Raw genomic sequence first — 14,657 nt, forward strand, 5'->3', positions numbered from 1 at the left:
CGTCTTTGTTTCCTGTTGCACCTCTTATGACGCCTCCAGTGTGCTGCAGCTGTGGGGGCTCTGGGTGCCTCTTTAGTGTTTCAGGAGAAGAAATGTGTAGGTTTCAAATGTCTTTTCAAATGTCTTTTTTTTTTTTTTAATCTGGGTCCTTCACAGTTAGAACAGACTCACTGCAGTAAAAAAATAAAAAATGCTGAACCTCATAAAAATACAGTAAACATGTACAAAGGTGTACAGTAAAACAACATGGAACACATAAACTACAAATGCACCACTCTCTGCATATTAACCCCCTCTCAAGAGTTCAAACTCTGCTCCGCTTGGTGATGTCCAAACTGTTTTTTCTTTGGAATCAGCTTTTATTGTTCAGCCTGTTTAAGCTGCTTTCCTCCGGTCCATGTGCGCTCTGTTGGCGAACATTATCATTGACTATCTGAAATGATGAATAGAAATGTTAGTATTTTCTTGTTGGCACAAACCTTTGTCCTCTGAGACTTAACCTTAAACGTGAATGCTACACATGAACGTGTGTGCGATTATACACAGATTAAACACATGTGTAATCTGCAGTCCAGAGCACTCGGCCATACACGCCTGGATTACCTCTGCCATTACACAATCATCCGCCATCTGTCCACATGCACTGTAAGTTGTGATTAGTAAAGGTTGCTCAAAAAAATTGCAGACACAAATTGCCGCCACGTGTTGGAGTTCACCCCAGTGAACGAGAGGGTCGTGTCCCTACACCTTCGGGTCGGGGACAGGTCTCTCACCGTTGTCTTGGCCCAACATCGGTGCAAAGTACACGGCCTTCTTCCCCAGTCGGAGCACCATGTAGTACCCCTCCCAGGGACTCTATTGCAACACAATCAATTTCAAATGAAAAAAATATGTACATAAACTGCAGGCTTTCAACTTTCATTTGAGAGTATTTTACAACCAAAATTTATCTCCAAATTGAATGAACGGTGTAGGAATTACAATGATTTTATGTGAGCCTCACACTTTTCAAGGGACCAAAAGCAATGGGACATTTGGCTGCTCAGCTGTTCCATGGCCTTGTGTTTGCTCTTCGCTCATTATCCCATTTATAAGGAACAGATGAGAAGTCCAGAGTTCATTTCAAGTGTGATATTTGCCTTTTGGATATTGTTGTATTATTTTCAATATGAGATCCAAAGAGGTATCACTATCAGTGAAGCAAGCCATTATTAGGCTGAAGACAAACCCATCAGAGAGATAGCAAACATATTAGGCGTGGCTAAATCAAAAGTTTGTAATATAAAAAAGAAAGAACACACCGGTGAGCTGAGCAACACCAAAAGACCCAGAAGAGCACGGATGACAGATGTGGTGGATGACCAAAGAATTCTTCCCTGGTGAAGAACACCCTTCACAACAATAGTTCAGTGTATGTGTGTCAAAGTCAACAATCAAGAGAAGACTTCACCAGAGAGAATACAGACGATTAACCACAAGGTGTAGACCTCTGGTGAGCCTCAAAAACAGATTAGAGTTTGACAAAAAACATCTAAAAAGCCTTTATAGTTCTGAAACAACATCTTAGGACAGATGAGACAAAGATCAACTTGTACCAGAGTGACGGGCCACTTTCAATGGCCAAGTCAATCACCTGACATGAATCCAATTGAGCAGCTTTTCACTTGCTGAAGACCAAACTGAAGGGAAAATGTCCCAAGAACAATCAGAAACTGAAGACATTTACAGTAGAGGCCTGGCAGAGCATCACCAGGGTTGAAACTGGTGACGTCTATGCCTAGACTTCAGGCTGTAATTGACTGCAAAGAATTTGCCACCAAATATTTAAAAAGTTGATTCATAATTGTTGTTTTGTCCTATTACTTTTGGTCCCTTGAAAAGTGGGAGGCTCACATAAAAAAACGCTTGTAATTCCTCCACTGTTCGTCCGATTTGGATGTAAATAGCCTCAAATTAAAGCTGAAAGCCTGTTTAACCACATATGTTTTTTTTTTTTTTTCAAAGCTAAAAACATAAGAAACGAGTTGATGTCCCAATATTTATGGACCTGACTGTAACTATTAAGAGTTTCATTTATCGAACCATTTTCCTCTTTGTGTTCCAGGATCACAGAGCGCTCGGGCTCTCTCACAGATGGACCAGTCAACTACAAATACAAGACCAAGTGCACCTGGCTCATCGAGGGACAGTGAGTACAAGTGCATTAGCACAGGGAGAATGTATCACCCCGCTATTAACATTCAAAAGGAGATCTTGTTGTTTCTAAGTGGTTTCCAATTCAATTTCCTTCACATTATTTCATCATAATGACAGGCCAAACTCAGTGCTGCGTCTGCGCTTCAGTCACTTTGCCACAGAGTGCAGCTGGGACCACATGTATGTCTACGATGGGGACTCCATCTTCTCTCCGCTCATCGCTGTTTTCAGGTATGGAAATACGTTGGAAGACAGAGGCTGATAAGACAGTTTCTGATCTAATGCTAGGGCTGTCAAAGTGTATGTTTGATATAGTAATGAATGCAGATATACAGTAGAATTTCGCCACCAAGTGCTGGGCCGTATACCAGTTTTTGTTTGTTTTTTCACGTTGGGGATACTGAGTCACTGACAGGCCTAAATGTTCACCTCTCAAGACACAAACTGTGATGGCACAAACAGCAGCATGTGCCACCAAAGTTGTGTGTGTTTGCTAAGTGTGACTCCTGTGTCCTCAGTGGTCTGATGGTCCCTGAGAACATGGGGAACGAATCAGCCCCAGAGGTGGCTACTACATCTGGATATGCCCTGCTCCACTTCTTCAGCGACGCGGCCTACAACCTCACAGGCTTTAACATCATCTACTCGTAAGTCCAACCTCACAGTCATCGTCTACTCATAAGTCCAACCTCACAGTCATCATCTACTCGTAAGTCCAACCTCACAGTCATCATCTACTCATAAGTCCAACCTCACAGTCATCATCTACTCGTAAGTCCAACCTCACAGTCATCATCTACTCGTAAGTCCAACCTCACAGTCATCATCTACTCATAAGTCCAACCTGACAGTCATCATCTACTCGTAGGTCCAACCTCACAGTCATCATCTACTCATAAGTCCAACCTCACAGTCATCATCTACTCATAAGTCCAACCTCACAGTCATCATCTACTCGTAAGTTCAACCTCACAGTCATCATCTACTCATAATTCCAACCTGACAGTCATCATCTACTCGTAAGTCAAACCTCACAGTCATCATCTACTCGTAAGTCCAACCTCACAGTCATCGTCTACTCATAAGTCCAACCTCACAGTCATCATCTACTCGTAGGTCCAACCTCACAGTCATCATCTACTCATAATTCCAACCTTACGTCATCATCTACTGGAGAATCCAATCTCACAGTTATCATCTACTCATAATTCCAACCTTACGTCATCATCTACTGGAGAATCCAATCTCACAGTTATCATCTACTCATAAATCCAACCTGACAGTCATCATCTGCTCGTAAGTCCAACCTGAGTCATCATCTACACTGGGTGTACACACAGGTCAGATGGATGGAGTAGTGGATGGTTGGTGAATGGCCACCATGTCCTAACAAGGCTGTGACGTCAGTAAGGAGGGGGCGGAGTTTAATGTAGCTCGGCCTCTCACCATAAAATTTTCAGTTCAATAGACTGAGGCAGGAAACTGTTACTATATACGATATTACTGAAGACCCTGTAATGCAACAGAAACTAGCTCTAAAACTTAAAGAATGTACTTAATCTTAAAACATCCTACAATGACCCGGAAATACAATGAGAAATAGCTAACCTTGGGGAAAAAAATAAAGTATTACATTCGGCAAAAAGGAAAAAAATGCAAATACATATACTGACGGCAAATATTGGGCCCAAAAATGTTTATCTGTCATTTATCAAACGGTAAGTGAATATTAGTAATTGCCGTGACAGGCCTACATGTTGCTGAAGTAGAAAATAATTAGCAGTTTTAAAAAATCCTCAAAATACAGTTGGCACAACACACGGTGTGGTGACAGCCACGACCGTTTTTATATAACAGAATAATGATGTTGTCGTTAAGCTTTTCAAGATTTTTTCACTTCCAATTGTTGCCTGTAGAGGGCGAGAGACTTCCATTTTCCATCAAGATTTTAAAATAGTTCACACATCTCGGGCCTTGGTCAAGAACTCTTTTCCAAAAATGTGTTTCTATGGGCGACTGCAGAGGTGTTCCAAAGTACATCCAGAGTATTTGTATATAATAAATGTGTTTCCAGGATGAACTCGTGCCCTCAGAACTGCTCGGGTCATGGGCGCTGCGTCGGTGTGAGCCCGGGGACTGCGTCATCTTCGCAGGTGTACTGTGAGTGTGAGGAGTTCTGGAAAGGAGAGGCCTGTCAGATCCCCTACTGCTCTGACCACTGCGGTAGCCCCGACCACGGACACTGTGACCTCACCGGGGGAAAACAGTGCGTGTGCAACGACAGCTGGCAAGGTACGCAACGCAACGCAGCCATCCACTTGTGGTACTTTAAAGGGAGACTCTGGAAGAGAAAGCACAGGGGAAAGGTTTACTGAGACTCCTTTAAAGGTCCTCTACGCAAAATAAAGACAAAACATGTACATACATACATTTTTGAAGGTTGGAATCAATGGTTCTCCTAGACCAGGGGTGCCCAAAGTGGGGCCCGCGGGCCAAATTTGGCCTACCGAAACAATTATGTTGGTTGACTGCATAAACATGTTGTTTTATCCCTGTGTATTCATTTGTTTGAGGCTGGTGTTATGACTTGTAAAGTACTCTGTAAAGTAGTAGAAAGTTCCATTTTGACCAACAAATATGTTGTTAATAAGAGCAACATAACCAGTGGCGTCTCTAGTATGAAAAGTTGAGTGGGGCACAAGAGTGAACACAAACAACCCAGTGGTGGCTGGTGATGTAAACTCTAGGGCTGTTCTCCCCGTGTTTTTGTTTGTTTGTTTTATACTATCAAATGTACTAAGCGCCAGTGGCATGCGGTGACTTTTTTAGGCAAGCAGTGGCATGGGACATAAGGAGGGAGACCCCCCCCTAAAATTTAAAAAATCATATTTGATTTACTGTATTCTGATGCATTTTAAGTGCACCCGCGGGAAAATAAAAACAATACACTGTTGAGATGATGCGATCATTATGCCCGAAAATCAGTATAAAATATACTAGTTATAGTTAATATTTTAGTGAAGTGATGCAAAATAAATGAATAACTGTATTTATGGGTTATAGGCGCTATGGCTAAAATACTCACTGATGCGTTTATGGAGAGTTTTTTGAGGGAGACCAAACAGCAGGGAATTGCAGTAGTCGAGACGGGAGGTGACGAGGCTGTGTACAAGTATGGCAGTGGTGTGAGGGGAGAGAGAAGGGCGGAGCTGGTGGTTGTTTCTGAGGTGGAAGTAGGCGATGCGGGTGATGCTATTGATGTGTGCGGTGAAGGAGAGGGTGCTGTCAAGGATGACACCCAGACTCTTTACCTGAGGGGAGGGGAAATGTATGAGCCATCAATGGGAATGGAGAGATGGCTGATTTTATTTAGGGTGGATTTGGTGCTAATGAGAAAGAGTTCAGTTTTATTGCTGTTCAGTTTGAGAAAATTAGAAGTGAACCAGGACTTTATTTCATGGAGGCAGTTGCATGGAGGAGGGTGGGAGTGTGGAATTTGGCTTACTGGAGATGTAGAGCTGGGTGTCATCCGCGTAGCAGTGAAAGTGTATGTGGTGTTTTCTGAAGTGTGACCAAGACGGAGAAGGTAGATTAGGAACAGTAAGGGGCCGAGGACAGAACCCTGGGGAACACCTGAAGTTACGGGGAAGGAACGGGAAGTAAAAGATTTGAGCTGGATGAACTGGGTGCGGTCAGAAATGTAGGAGAGGGGAGTGTTTGTGATGCCAATGGAAGAGAGTCTGTCCAGTAGGAGATCGAGCAGGAGGAGGATGGAGAGTGAACCGGAGTCAGCAGAGAGGAGAAGGTCATTGGTGATTTTGAGGAGGGCAGTTTCAATGCTATGGAGGGAATGGAAGCCAGCCTGAAATTGTTCATACAGGTTATTGGAGGAAAGGTGGGTGTGGAGTTGGGCAGTAACGTTTTTTTCAAGAAGTTTGGAAATGAAGGGAAGGTTTGAAATGGGGCGGAAGTTATTGAGGTCAGAAGGATCAGAGCCAGGTTTCTTGAGAATGGGAGTGACAGCGGCAGTTTTGAGTGGAGAGGGTACAGTACCAGTAGTAATGGAGGCTTGAATTATGTTGGTTATGAGAGGGGGAAGTGCAGAAGTGGAGGCTTTAACAAGGACAGTGGGGAGGGGGTCAAGTTGACAGGAGGAGGTTTTGGATTTCTGGATAAGGGTGGAGATTTGGATGACACATGGTAAGCTGAAGGTGGAAAGCGGGTGGGTTGGAGCTGAGAAGGATGGAGCAGGATTGTTAGGAGAAGATGAGGGAGATAGTTGCTGGTGGATGTGCTGGATTTTAGAGGTGAAAAATGAGGCAGAAATCTGAGGCATTGCAGAAATCAGAAGAATAGAGATGAGATGGAAGAGAGTCAGGAGGTTTTGTGATGGTTGAAATGAGTGAAAAGAGTGCTTTGGAGTTACCTTCATTTGAGCTGATTAAACCTGAGTAATATATGGATTTGGCTTTGGAGATGGAGTCCTTATATTGTAGAATGTGGGTTGTGTACATGTCTTTGTGAATAGTGAGTCCCGTTTTTCTGTAGAGTCTTTCAAGTTGGCGGCTTTTTGTTTTAAATTGCCTGAGAGTGGGAGTGAACCAGGGTGCTGTGTGAATGAAGGAGACAGAACAGGTTTTGAGTGGGGCCAGAGTGTTGAGAATGTTATGGAGGTTTGTGTTGTAGTGTGTAAGAATCTCATCTGTTGTAGAAAGACTATCAACACTGGGGAGGTTATGGATAAGAGAGGTGAAATTGTCCGGGTTAATGTGCTTTACTTTACGGAAATGTGTGGTGCGTGGTGGGTTGGATTTGGTAAGAGGCAGATTAACATTAAATGAGAGAAGTAGATGGTCCATGTATGGGAGGTGGTCAGTTTTACAGTCTGATGGTGTTAATCCTGAGCAGCAGATTAAGTCCAGAATATGTCCTTTATTGTGAGTGGGGAAATTGACAAACTGTTGAAATCCAAAACTGTCCAGGCAGGAGGTAAAATGTTTGGTGAGTGTGTTTTTGACACGTTCCATGTGAATATTGAAGTCTCCTAGTAGTATAACGTTTGATGAAAGTGTGGATAGATGGGTTAGAAATGTAGCAATCAGTGGCGTGCGGTGACTTTTTGAGTAAGGCAAGCAGTGCAGTTTTAATGGATATTAATTAAATCAATAACTGTATGTATTTATGTAAATATTACGAACGATAAATATACTAAAATTCATGTAATTTTTTTTAAATGAATTGCAATGTATTATTACAAACAATACTCTTGTCTAGGGTATATCTTCATGATTTGTCTTAAACGTATATTTATTTGCAAGACTGGCACTGACAACTGCATAGGGTTATGGGCGCAATGACCACAATACTCACTAATGCTTATGTGCGACTGCATCGATCACCCAGACACAAACCGATAACACAACATACACAATGACGTGAACTAGGCCTATGTTTGTTTAATGTCCAAAATACTAGGAAACTTGTCTCTCCAGTCCATAAAGATTTATATTATATTTTTATATTGCTGGACATTTCCACTCTATACTGCAGGGCCGTGCAGAGAGCTACAGAGGGGCAGGGGCTCAAAAACCAAATGGGCACTACACCCCCGCGACCCCTGACAAACCGACTGTTCCCGCTCCTTTTAAATTCTAATCACAATCACATTTATTTCGAATCCATTCTGTTATTTATTTATTTATATTTAGTAACTATATTATTTATTGTGTTTAGTAAAAGGAGCTGTATAGGAGCTCAAAATACAGATGAAACACACGATGAACTAACATGTTCACAGGGCAGGTTCATTTCTGATTTGATTTATTAATATAAGCTAATAAGGCTTATTGGGACAAAACCAACGATAAGGACCCTGACAAAGCTTTGGTTAAACAAAATATAACAAATAGATAAAAGGTATGGAGGGAAAGGGCACTTCTCAGGGGCATGGAGCAAAAGGGGCAGGGGCTCAAGCCCTTCAGCACATGTTGGCTTAGTAGGGCAAATATCTAAGAACAATAAAAGAAATAGTACTTGTGACGGATTGACAGTTTGTTTGTTATTGTTATTATTGTTATTATTATTGTTAGGTTCACTCTTAGGGGTGCCAGTCAGGTTTCCCTCCTGACGTATAGGATTAAGGGGTATGTATCGCTGTGTATTCTATGCTATAGTCGGTGAGTTTTATTACAATGCTACAATCCTCACAAGGACATATACTACATGGCATAAACCCTTTTGTATGTATGACATAGTTTGAACACCACCAACACAGACAGAACATGTGGGTTTTGCAAGTGTGTATTGAAAATAAACAAGGACTAATATCACATAAGTGTTCATAACTTTCTCCCCCCATACACAAAATAAATCCCCACTCAAAAGGGAAAAAGAAGTCCAGAGGAACTTTCCCATGTCACCCAAGCAAAAGGTCGCAGAAAATATTGCGGAAAACACTCCAATCGTAGCTGAGATGTTACAAGTACGCCGACTCGCTTCTTTTTGTTCTCTCCTCGGTGTGTGGTAGCCAGCCAATGGTGGTAACGCGCACTGACCAACGGCACAGACACAACCTGCGTCACGTTTGAAGCTCAGTAAAAAAGCAACGACAACAAATAACCTGAACTTTTCGCCTGAACATGAAGTTGAAATTGTAGCAACATGTAATAAAGGCTACACTATTTTAAAGGCAACATGACGGATCAAAGACGTACGGACGCGGTGTAAACTAGAATGTGTGATTTGACGTACGTAAAACGGACCATGGACGTAACGTATCCGGTGTAAATGACGCGTAACTCACTTATATTCATCCTCAATGGTAAATATGGATGCAGTCCACTTTTTGGCCACCAGCGTCAAATTGGGGGCGCTGTTTGGTGTCTTGGTGTTTATCAGTTTTCCAACTTATATTGCAAAGGTCATTGACATCAACAAAGGTACATGTTAAAAATGGACTTATAAAAGAATTTATGCTGAACTGACACTTTCAAAATGATCTAATGTTGCATTTTCTTTGAGTTAACAAATGAATGAGGTTCAGTCACAGTAGGTGCTTGCACTATATTGCTACAATTGTTGATTTTGTTCTACTAAAATTAGGCTTTTGTCAGAGTTAACATTTGTTTTAATACAGCATATTATTTGCAGAGATAGAATCAAATGCAAATGTATAGGCTATCGAAAAATAAAATAAAGTAACTATTATTGCATGCAGTAATATGTGTTTCACACTTGACATCGCAGGCACTTTTTCATTTTGTCCTTGGAAACCAAAAGTTTGGGCACCCCTGTCCTAGACTCTTTTTTTGGACGGCTGTTGGCCATTCACAACAATTATCGGACATTACAAAACTGTTATGAATATTGTGTCACATTATCAATCGACGTGCAGGTGTCAAACGGACAAACCTCACTCATCTGCACAATAACTCAGACAGGTGATAAACCTTAGGATGTCCTTCTGCGCCTGTAACGGGATTTCAGATGCAAAATTAAAGCTGTTGAAATATTATGGAAGGACAGAGCAAAGCACAGGCGAAATTCATCAAAAGATATCCTCGAATGATTCAGCGCCACCCAGCTGCCACACTCGGCTTCCAACACTGGGAAGCTCCCTGGGCAGTCTGTGAGGTCAAGCATCGCTTAAGACACACACACAGGAACAGCTACTGCAGAGGCAGAGCTTTAGTTTGACTGAACACACATAGGTTTACAGAATAACCTGATCTAATATATTGACTATTCTTAAGTGAGTATGTGTATGAAGAGAAAAGCCTTTCCAGTGCGATGATGATGCTTCAACTGCTCTTTATAAAACAACCTGACTGCATAAAACAAAGCTTTGTTAGGCCTCAGTTCACATTTACATTGAGAAGGTTGGAAGGGCGCCCCCTTGTGTCCCTTTGCGTCCAAATACCGGGACCATAACTGTAGCCAGATCTGGCTCTGTGGAGTTATGCAAATCCGCGCTACATCCTTAAAACACGCTCTAAGGAGTTGGCTTGGGAAACGTAATGGACAGCAGGGGGCGCTGTGCATGCTTACAGCCAGGGCTGGTTTCATGCAGAAAAACAAACTTCTGTAGTAGTATTACAGCGCTAGCTTTTGGCTATTCAGAACATTAGCAACAGCAGCTGTCCTCCGTGAGACTCACGGGGAAGTGTTTTCTTTCTTTGTATTTTGAACATGTGAGCAACACAACACACCTTTACAAAATGTTAAACGTAAAGGCTGTTATAAATCAAGAAAACAAAAGAAAACTTGTCAGGTCCCTTGTACATGTACATGTCCAAAAAGGAGTGAGAAGTTTTATAAATGTAACCTCACCCCTTATTTCAAAAATCACACAATGACACGCCCCCGGCGTGTGCGGCGTTGGGATGAACTAATATTTGCCTCAGTGTTCACTGGTTTGTGGTAAGCTGGAATTCTGTGTTGCCTAAAAGCTCTGAAGTTTCTCTGTGACCTGACGTGTACATATGGCAAGGAGACTGCCTTTCTTCTGGGCTCTGTGGTCTGTCTGTCTTGCTCTTTAGGTCTTGTTGCCCTTTGTGCTTTAGTGAAAGCACAGTTAGGATAGCCACAGCCTGAAATGGCTCTCTGGACATGTTGCTCCTCTTTGGTCTTTCCCTCTGCACTGGTCGGCACCTGTTTAGCTCTGTATTGGAGCGTCCTAATGACCCCTAGTTTGTGCTGGAGCGGATGGTTGGATTCAAACATTAAATATCGGTCGGTATGTGTGAGATTTTTTTAAAATTATATATTATTTTCACTTTGATTAGCTTATTCTAAAACTTAACAACACCCCAAATCCTCTCTGAAAAGATCTTAGATATTAATACATGAACAAAATAATACAATCAATTTAAACCTGGGTCTGTGCATTATTTAGATTTCGTAGCTGAAAATATCTGCATTTTTGATCATTTTCAGGCATAACATGTTTTATTTTTATGTGGAAACATACAATTAAAGAATGCATGCAATGCTTTTTTCCCCTCTTATTTATGTCAGTAATCTACAGCAGAAGTTTCAAATTGATATCACCATTTTATTTTATGTTTTCCTTATTCACCCGGAGGTTCTTAGTGTTCAAACGAGGAATCACAAATGGTCAAACTTGTGACATTTACAAATCATTAAAAATAAAAGAACATTACTATTGTTGTGAGAAAGACCAACATTAGATGTAAACTTTTTTTGCTCACATCTGGGGCAATGCTCCCTTTTAAATGCAGCGTTAGTAGAGACTGCCCCCATGAGGACAGAAGTTGCAAGTGCAGGGGCTACCTGATACAATATCAGGTTTGTACACACACATCGGTTCTTCTGCCTTTGTCCTGATTTCACCCTGAGAAACTTTATGTTGTCAAATGCTAACCCATAATATAACACTGTCAAAGGTCTTGATTAATTGATTAATCAATGCATGAAATATTTCCCAGAATATTCAGGTTAATTTGGTAAAATGCTGGATGAGCATAAAAATGTGAAAAATACGGTGAAAAATCCAATACTGTTGTAACAAACCACAGTCCATCTGTCCTGAAGGAAACACCTGCCTTTTGTACCCACTGGGGGGCGCCGCTGTCTCACTTTGACCCATCTGAAAATGCAGCATGTGAGCTCAAAGTAACTTTCCAATCATTCATTTCTATTTCACTTTTACATGGTGAGTTCTCGGAGCTGTAGTCCTACTTTATAACCACGTGGTTTATTTTTCTGTGTTCATGCTGTCTCCTAACCTTGTGTAGGGGGTGTGGGTCTCTTCAACATTTGACCTGGGCCTGTGATAACCTGTAGTGATCTCGGTATTGTGTTCTGTGTTGAGTGCGAGGAGAGAGAAGGACCAGGAGACGTGTTGACCACTGGCAGTTCTGCACAAATGAAATAAAAAGTGTGTCACATGTCGTCATGCACACAGCTCATCAGTCGCCTCCTCACAAACACTGTATGCAGCTCATATTGTGCATGCACATTTTAGACATCTTTATAATAACAATCACTTTGTAACTTCTAAAATAACATGAATTACATTTGTAAAATGCCCACTGTAATGTATTATGCATTAATGAACCATGTTTGAAACAAATAAAATCTAAAGTTTTTCGTCACACGCAGATGTTAGTAGCCAAAACTAATCATGGGTGAAGAAGTTTAGGATTTTGCCTCCATGCTCTCGTCAGTTTATATTCAGTTCATGTTTTCTGAATTGGACTACAGCTGTCTTCTTGACGCACAGCTGTCGTGTTTGTTTTGAAGTTGACTACAAGCTCCTGCAGATCTTGCACACAAGTGTCCAACTGTAGTGCATTTTATTTGGGGAGAGTTTGTAACTCCAGTTACTGGAATTGTAACGACTAGTATATTACCATATTTTGTGTAAGTACTATATTATACTCCTCAGTTACAGAAAAAGTCATGTATTTTTGTAACTTGTTTCCTGTTGTAATACGTGACCCCCAATACTGTTTCTGATGTAGCAGATTGATTGGTTTATTTCACTGATAATCTGTGTGCGTTAGGTCAGCCCATTCATACTGCTCCAATGGCTCCGTGACCAGAATAACTTCCCTGTGTGGGATGGACAGGGAATAGTATTGCAGAGCCAGGCAATGAACACATATAGCTTTTAGCCAAGTCTCTAGAACATGTTTTACATAAGCCTGCTAACAACGTTTTCTACATGCGGTCACTTCCAACATGCTGACTCTTAAAATGTACTTACAGGTTTTACCATGATTTTTTATACACAGTGTCCAAATATCAAATTAATATTGTTATGTTTGACGAGAGTAAATCAATACCACCTCCTCAGAAAGCAGAGCACAGACTGAGGGGGCGCTGCGGCGTAGCACAGACAGCACATTGTGCAGCTTTTCTACAGGCATGAATGAGCAACACTTCCTATATAGTAATAACTATGGAATATTTTAGTGTATTTCCACAATTTCACACACTGCGTTTGTTGCTACATCAGAAACAGTATTGGGGTTCACGTATTACAAAAGTAAACAAGTTACAAAAATACATTACTTTTTCTGTAACTGAGGAATATAATATAGTACTTACACATAATATGGTAATACATTGGTCGTTACAATTCCAGTAACTGGAGGTACAAACTTGTAATCAACTTCAAAACAAAACATGAGAGAATGGGAAAGAGAAGGAAAAGGAAATCCCTGCCTCGCTCAGCAGTATCACTGCCATCTCAGTCCATGTCTTGCCAAAGGATTTAAGCAACTCAAAGAAGTGTAACTCAGTTACATCCTTAGCATGTTATGTGTTTCGTGTTACATATTGCTGTTTCAAGAATGTAGCTACCAATATAGAATACATTACAGCCCCAGAGTAACTTACACTGATCAAAGAACAATTGTGTTCTATTGTGAAAAATAGACAGACTTTATGGACAGGGGTCCATCCCACCACCAGCACCACTCCACCCACCAACAAAATGCCCTGATCACAATGCAATACCATGAAGAAAATGGTAAGTGACGAGAGCCGTGTCTTCCTCTCTGAGTACGGCAGTGACTCAGGGGTCAATAAGAAGAGCATCTGAAGTACAAGTGTTAAGCCTGGCCCTTGTATGTGATACAATAGCGCAGCTAAGTTTACATAGTATTTGATGATATAAATCAATGTGCAATCTAAACTCCTTCAATATAAATGGTTAACTAGGCATTGTATCAAGCTCCCAGACAAAGGGGCCATTGTTTCATTGTTGTTGGAAAAGTGATTCCTTTTAATCCCATACTTTGTACATTAAATATGTACATTAGGACTCTGATCAATATTGGTCTTTTGGAAGCCAAACGATGTATTGCCAGGTGCTGGAAAGAGCAAGAAATGTGTGGGCTATCTCAGAGGCTCAATGACTGACATCAATGTTAACTTTGGAGACAATGACATATATGTCAAGAAACAGACTCCATACATTTGGGACATCTGGTCAAGATTTTATATTTCTGGAAATCTGCTACATCACTGGTGTTGACTTAAATTGTGTTTAAAGTGTCTAAAGAAAGCCCAAAGCGCACACTGTTTGAGAGGACAACAGGCCTTTCCTGATTTCCCAGAGCACATGAATGCTGCATGTACATCCTGGTGTTTTTGTGCACAGGTCCAGACTGCTCCCTGCCCGTCCCCTCTGCTGATGCATTCTGGGAGCTGCCTGGTGTGACGCGCTCAGCCCTGTCCCTCGGCCGGGCGTCCCATCAGGCCGTGGTGCACCGCGGGCTCATGTGGGTGGTCGGGGGCTACGCCTTCAACTACTCCGACTACTACATGCTCCTCAAGTAAGACGAGCTGCAGATAGGGCTGGGTACTTGAATGATATAAGCATGTTGAATGTTATTGTTGACTGTCGGAGATCCCGCACATGCGCACTACGCCGGAGGGCAAAAGGCTCACCTCCTCAATCCTCCACAATCAACACAGCCCACTCAAAACCT

The 14,657-nt window shown here is 41.7% G+C and overlaps 1 protein-coding gene across 1 annotated transcript in view; it reads left to right on the top strand.

Annotated features, from left to right (window-relative positions):
* atrnl1a (attractin-like 1a) overlaps positions 1 to 14,657 on the top strand; it is a gene marked incomplete at both ends in the record, with an annotated part of 698,456 nt that overhangs the window by 16,625 nt on the left and 667,174 nt on the right. Inside the window, 5 exons of the mRNA XM_079559364.1 lie at positions 2,105 to 2,188; positions 2,314 to 2,427; positions 2,715 to 2,843; positions 4,271 to 4,488; positions 14,327 to 14,501. Coding sequence (XP_079415490.1) covers positions 2,105 to 2,188; positions 2,314 to 2,427; positions 2,715 to 2,843; positions 4,271 to 4,488; positions 14,327 to 14,501 — 720 coding nt within the window. The remainder of the gene's footprint in view (positions 1 to 2,104; positions 2,189 to 2,313; positions 2,428 to 2,714; positions 2,844 to 4,270; positions 4,489 to 14,326; positions 14,502 to 14,657) is intronic.

This window comes from Gobius niger (assembly GCF_951799975.1).
Source record: "Gobius niger genome assembly, chromosome: 7".
NCBI lineage: Eukaryota > Metazoa > Chordata > Actinopteri > Gobiiformes > Gobiidae > Gobius > Gobius niger.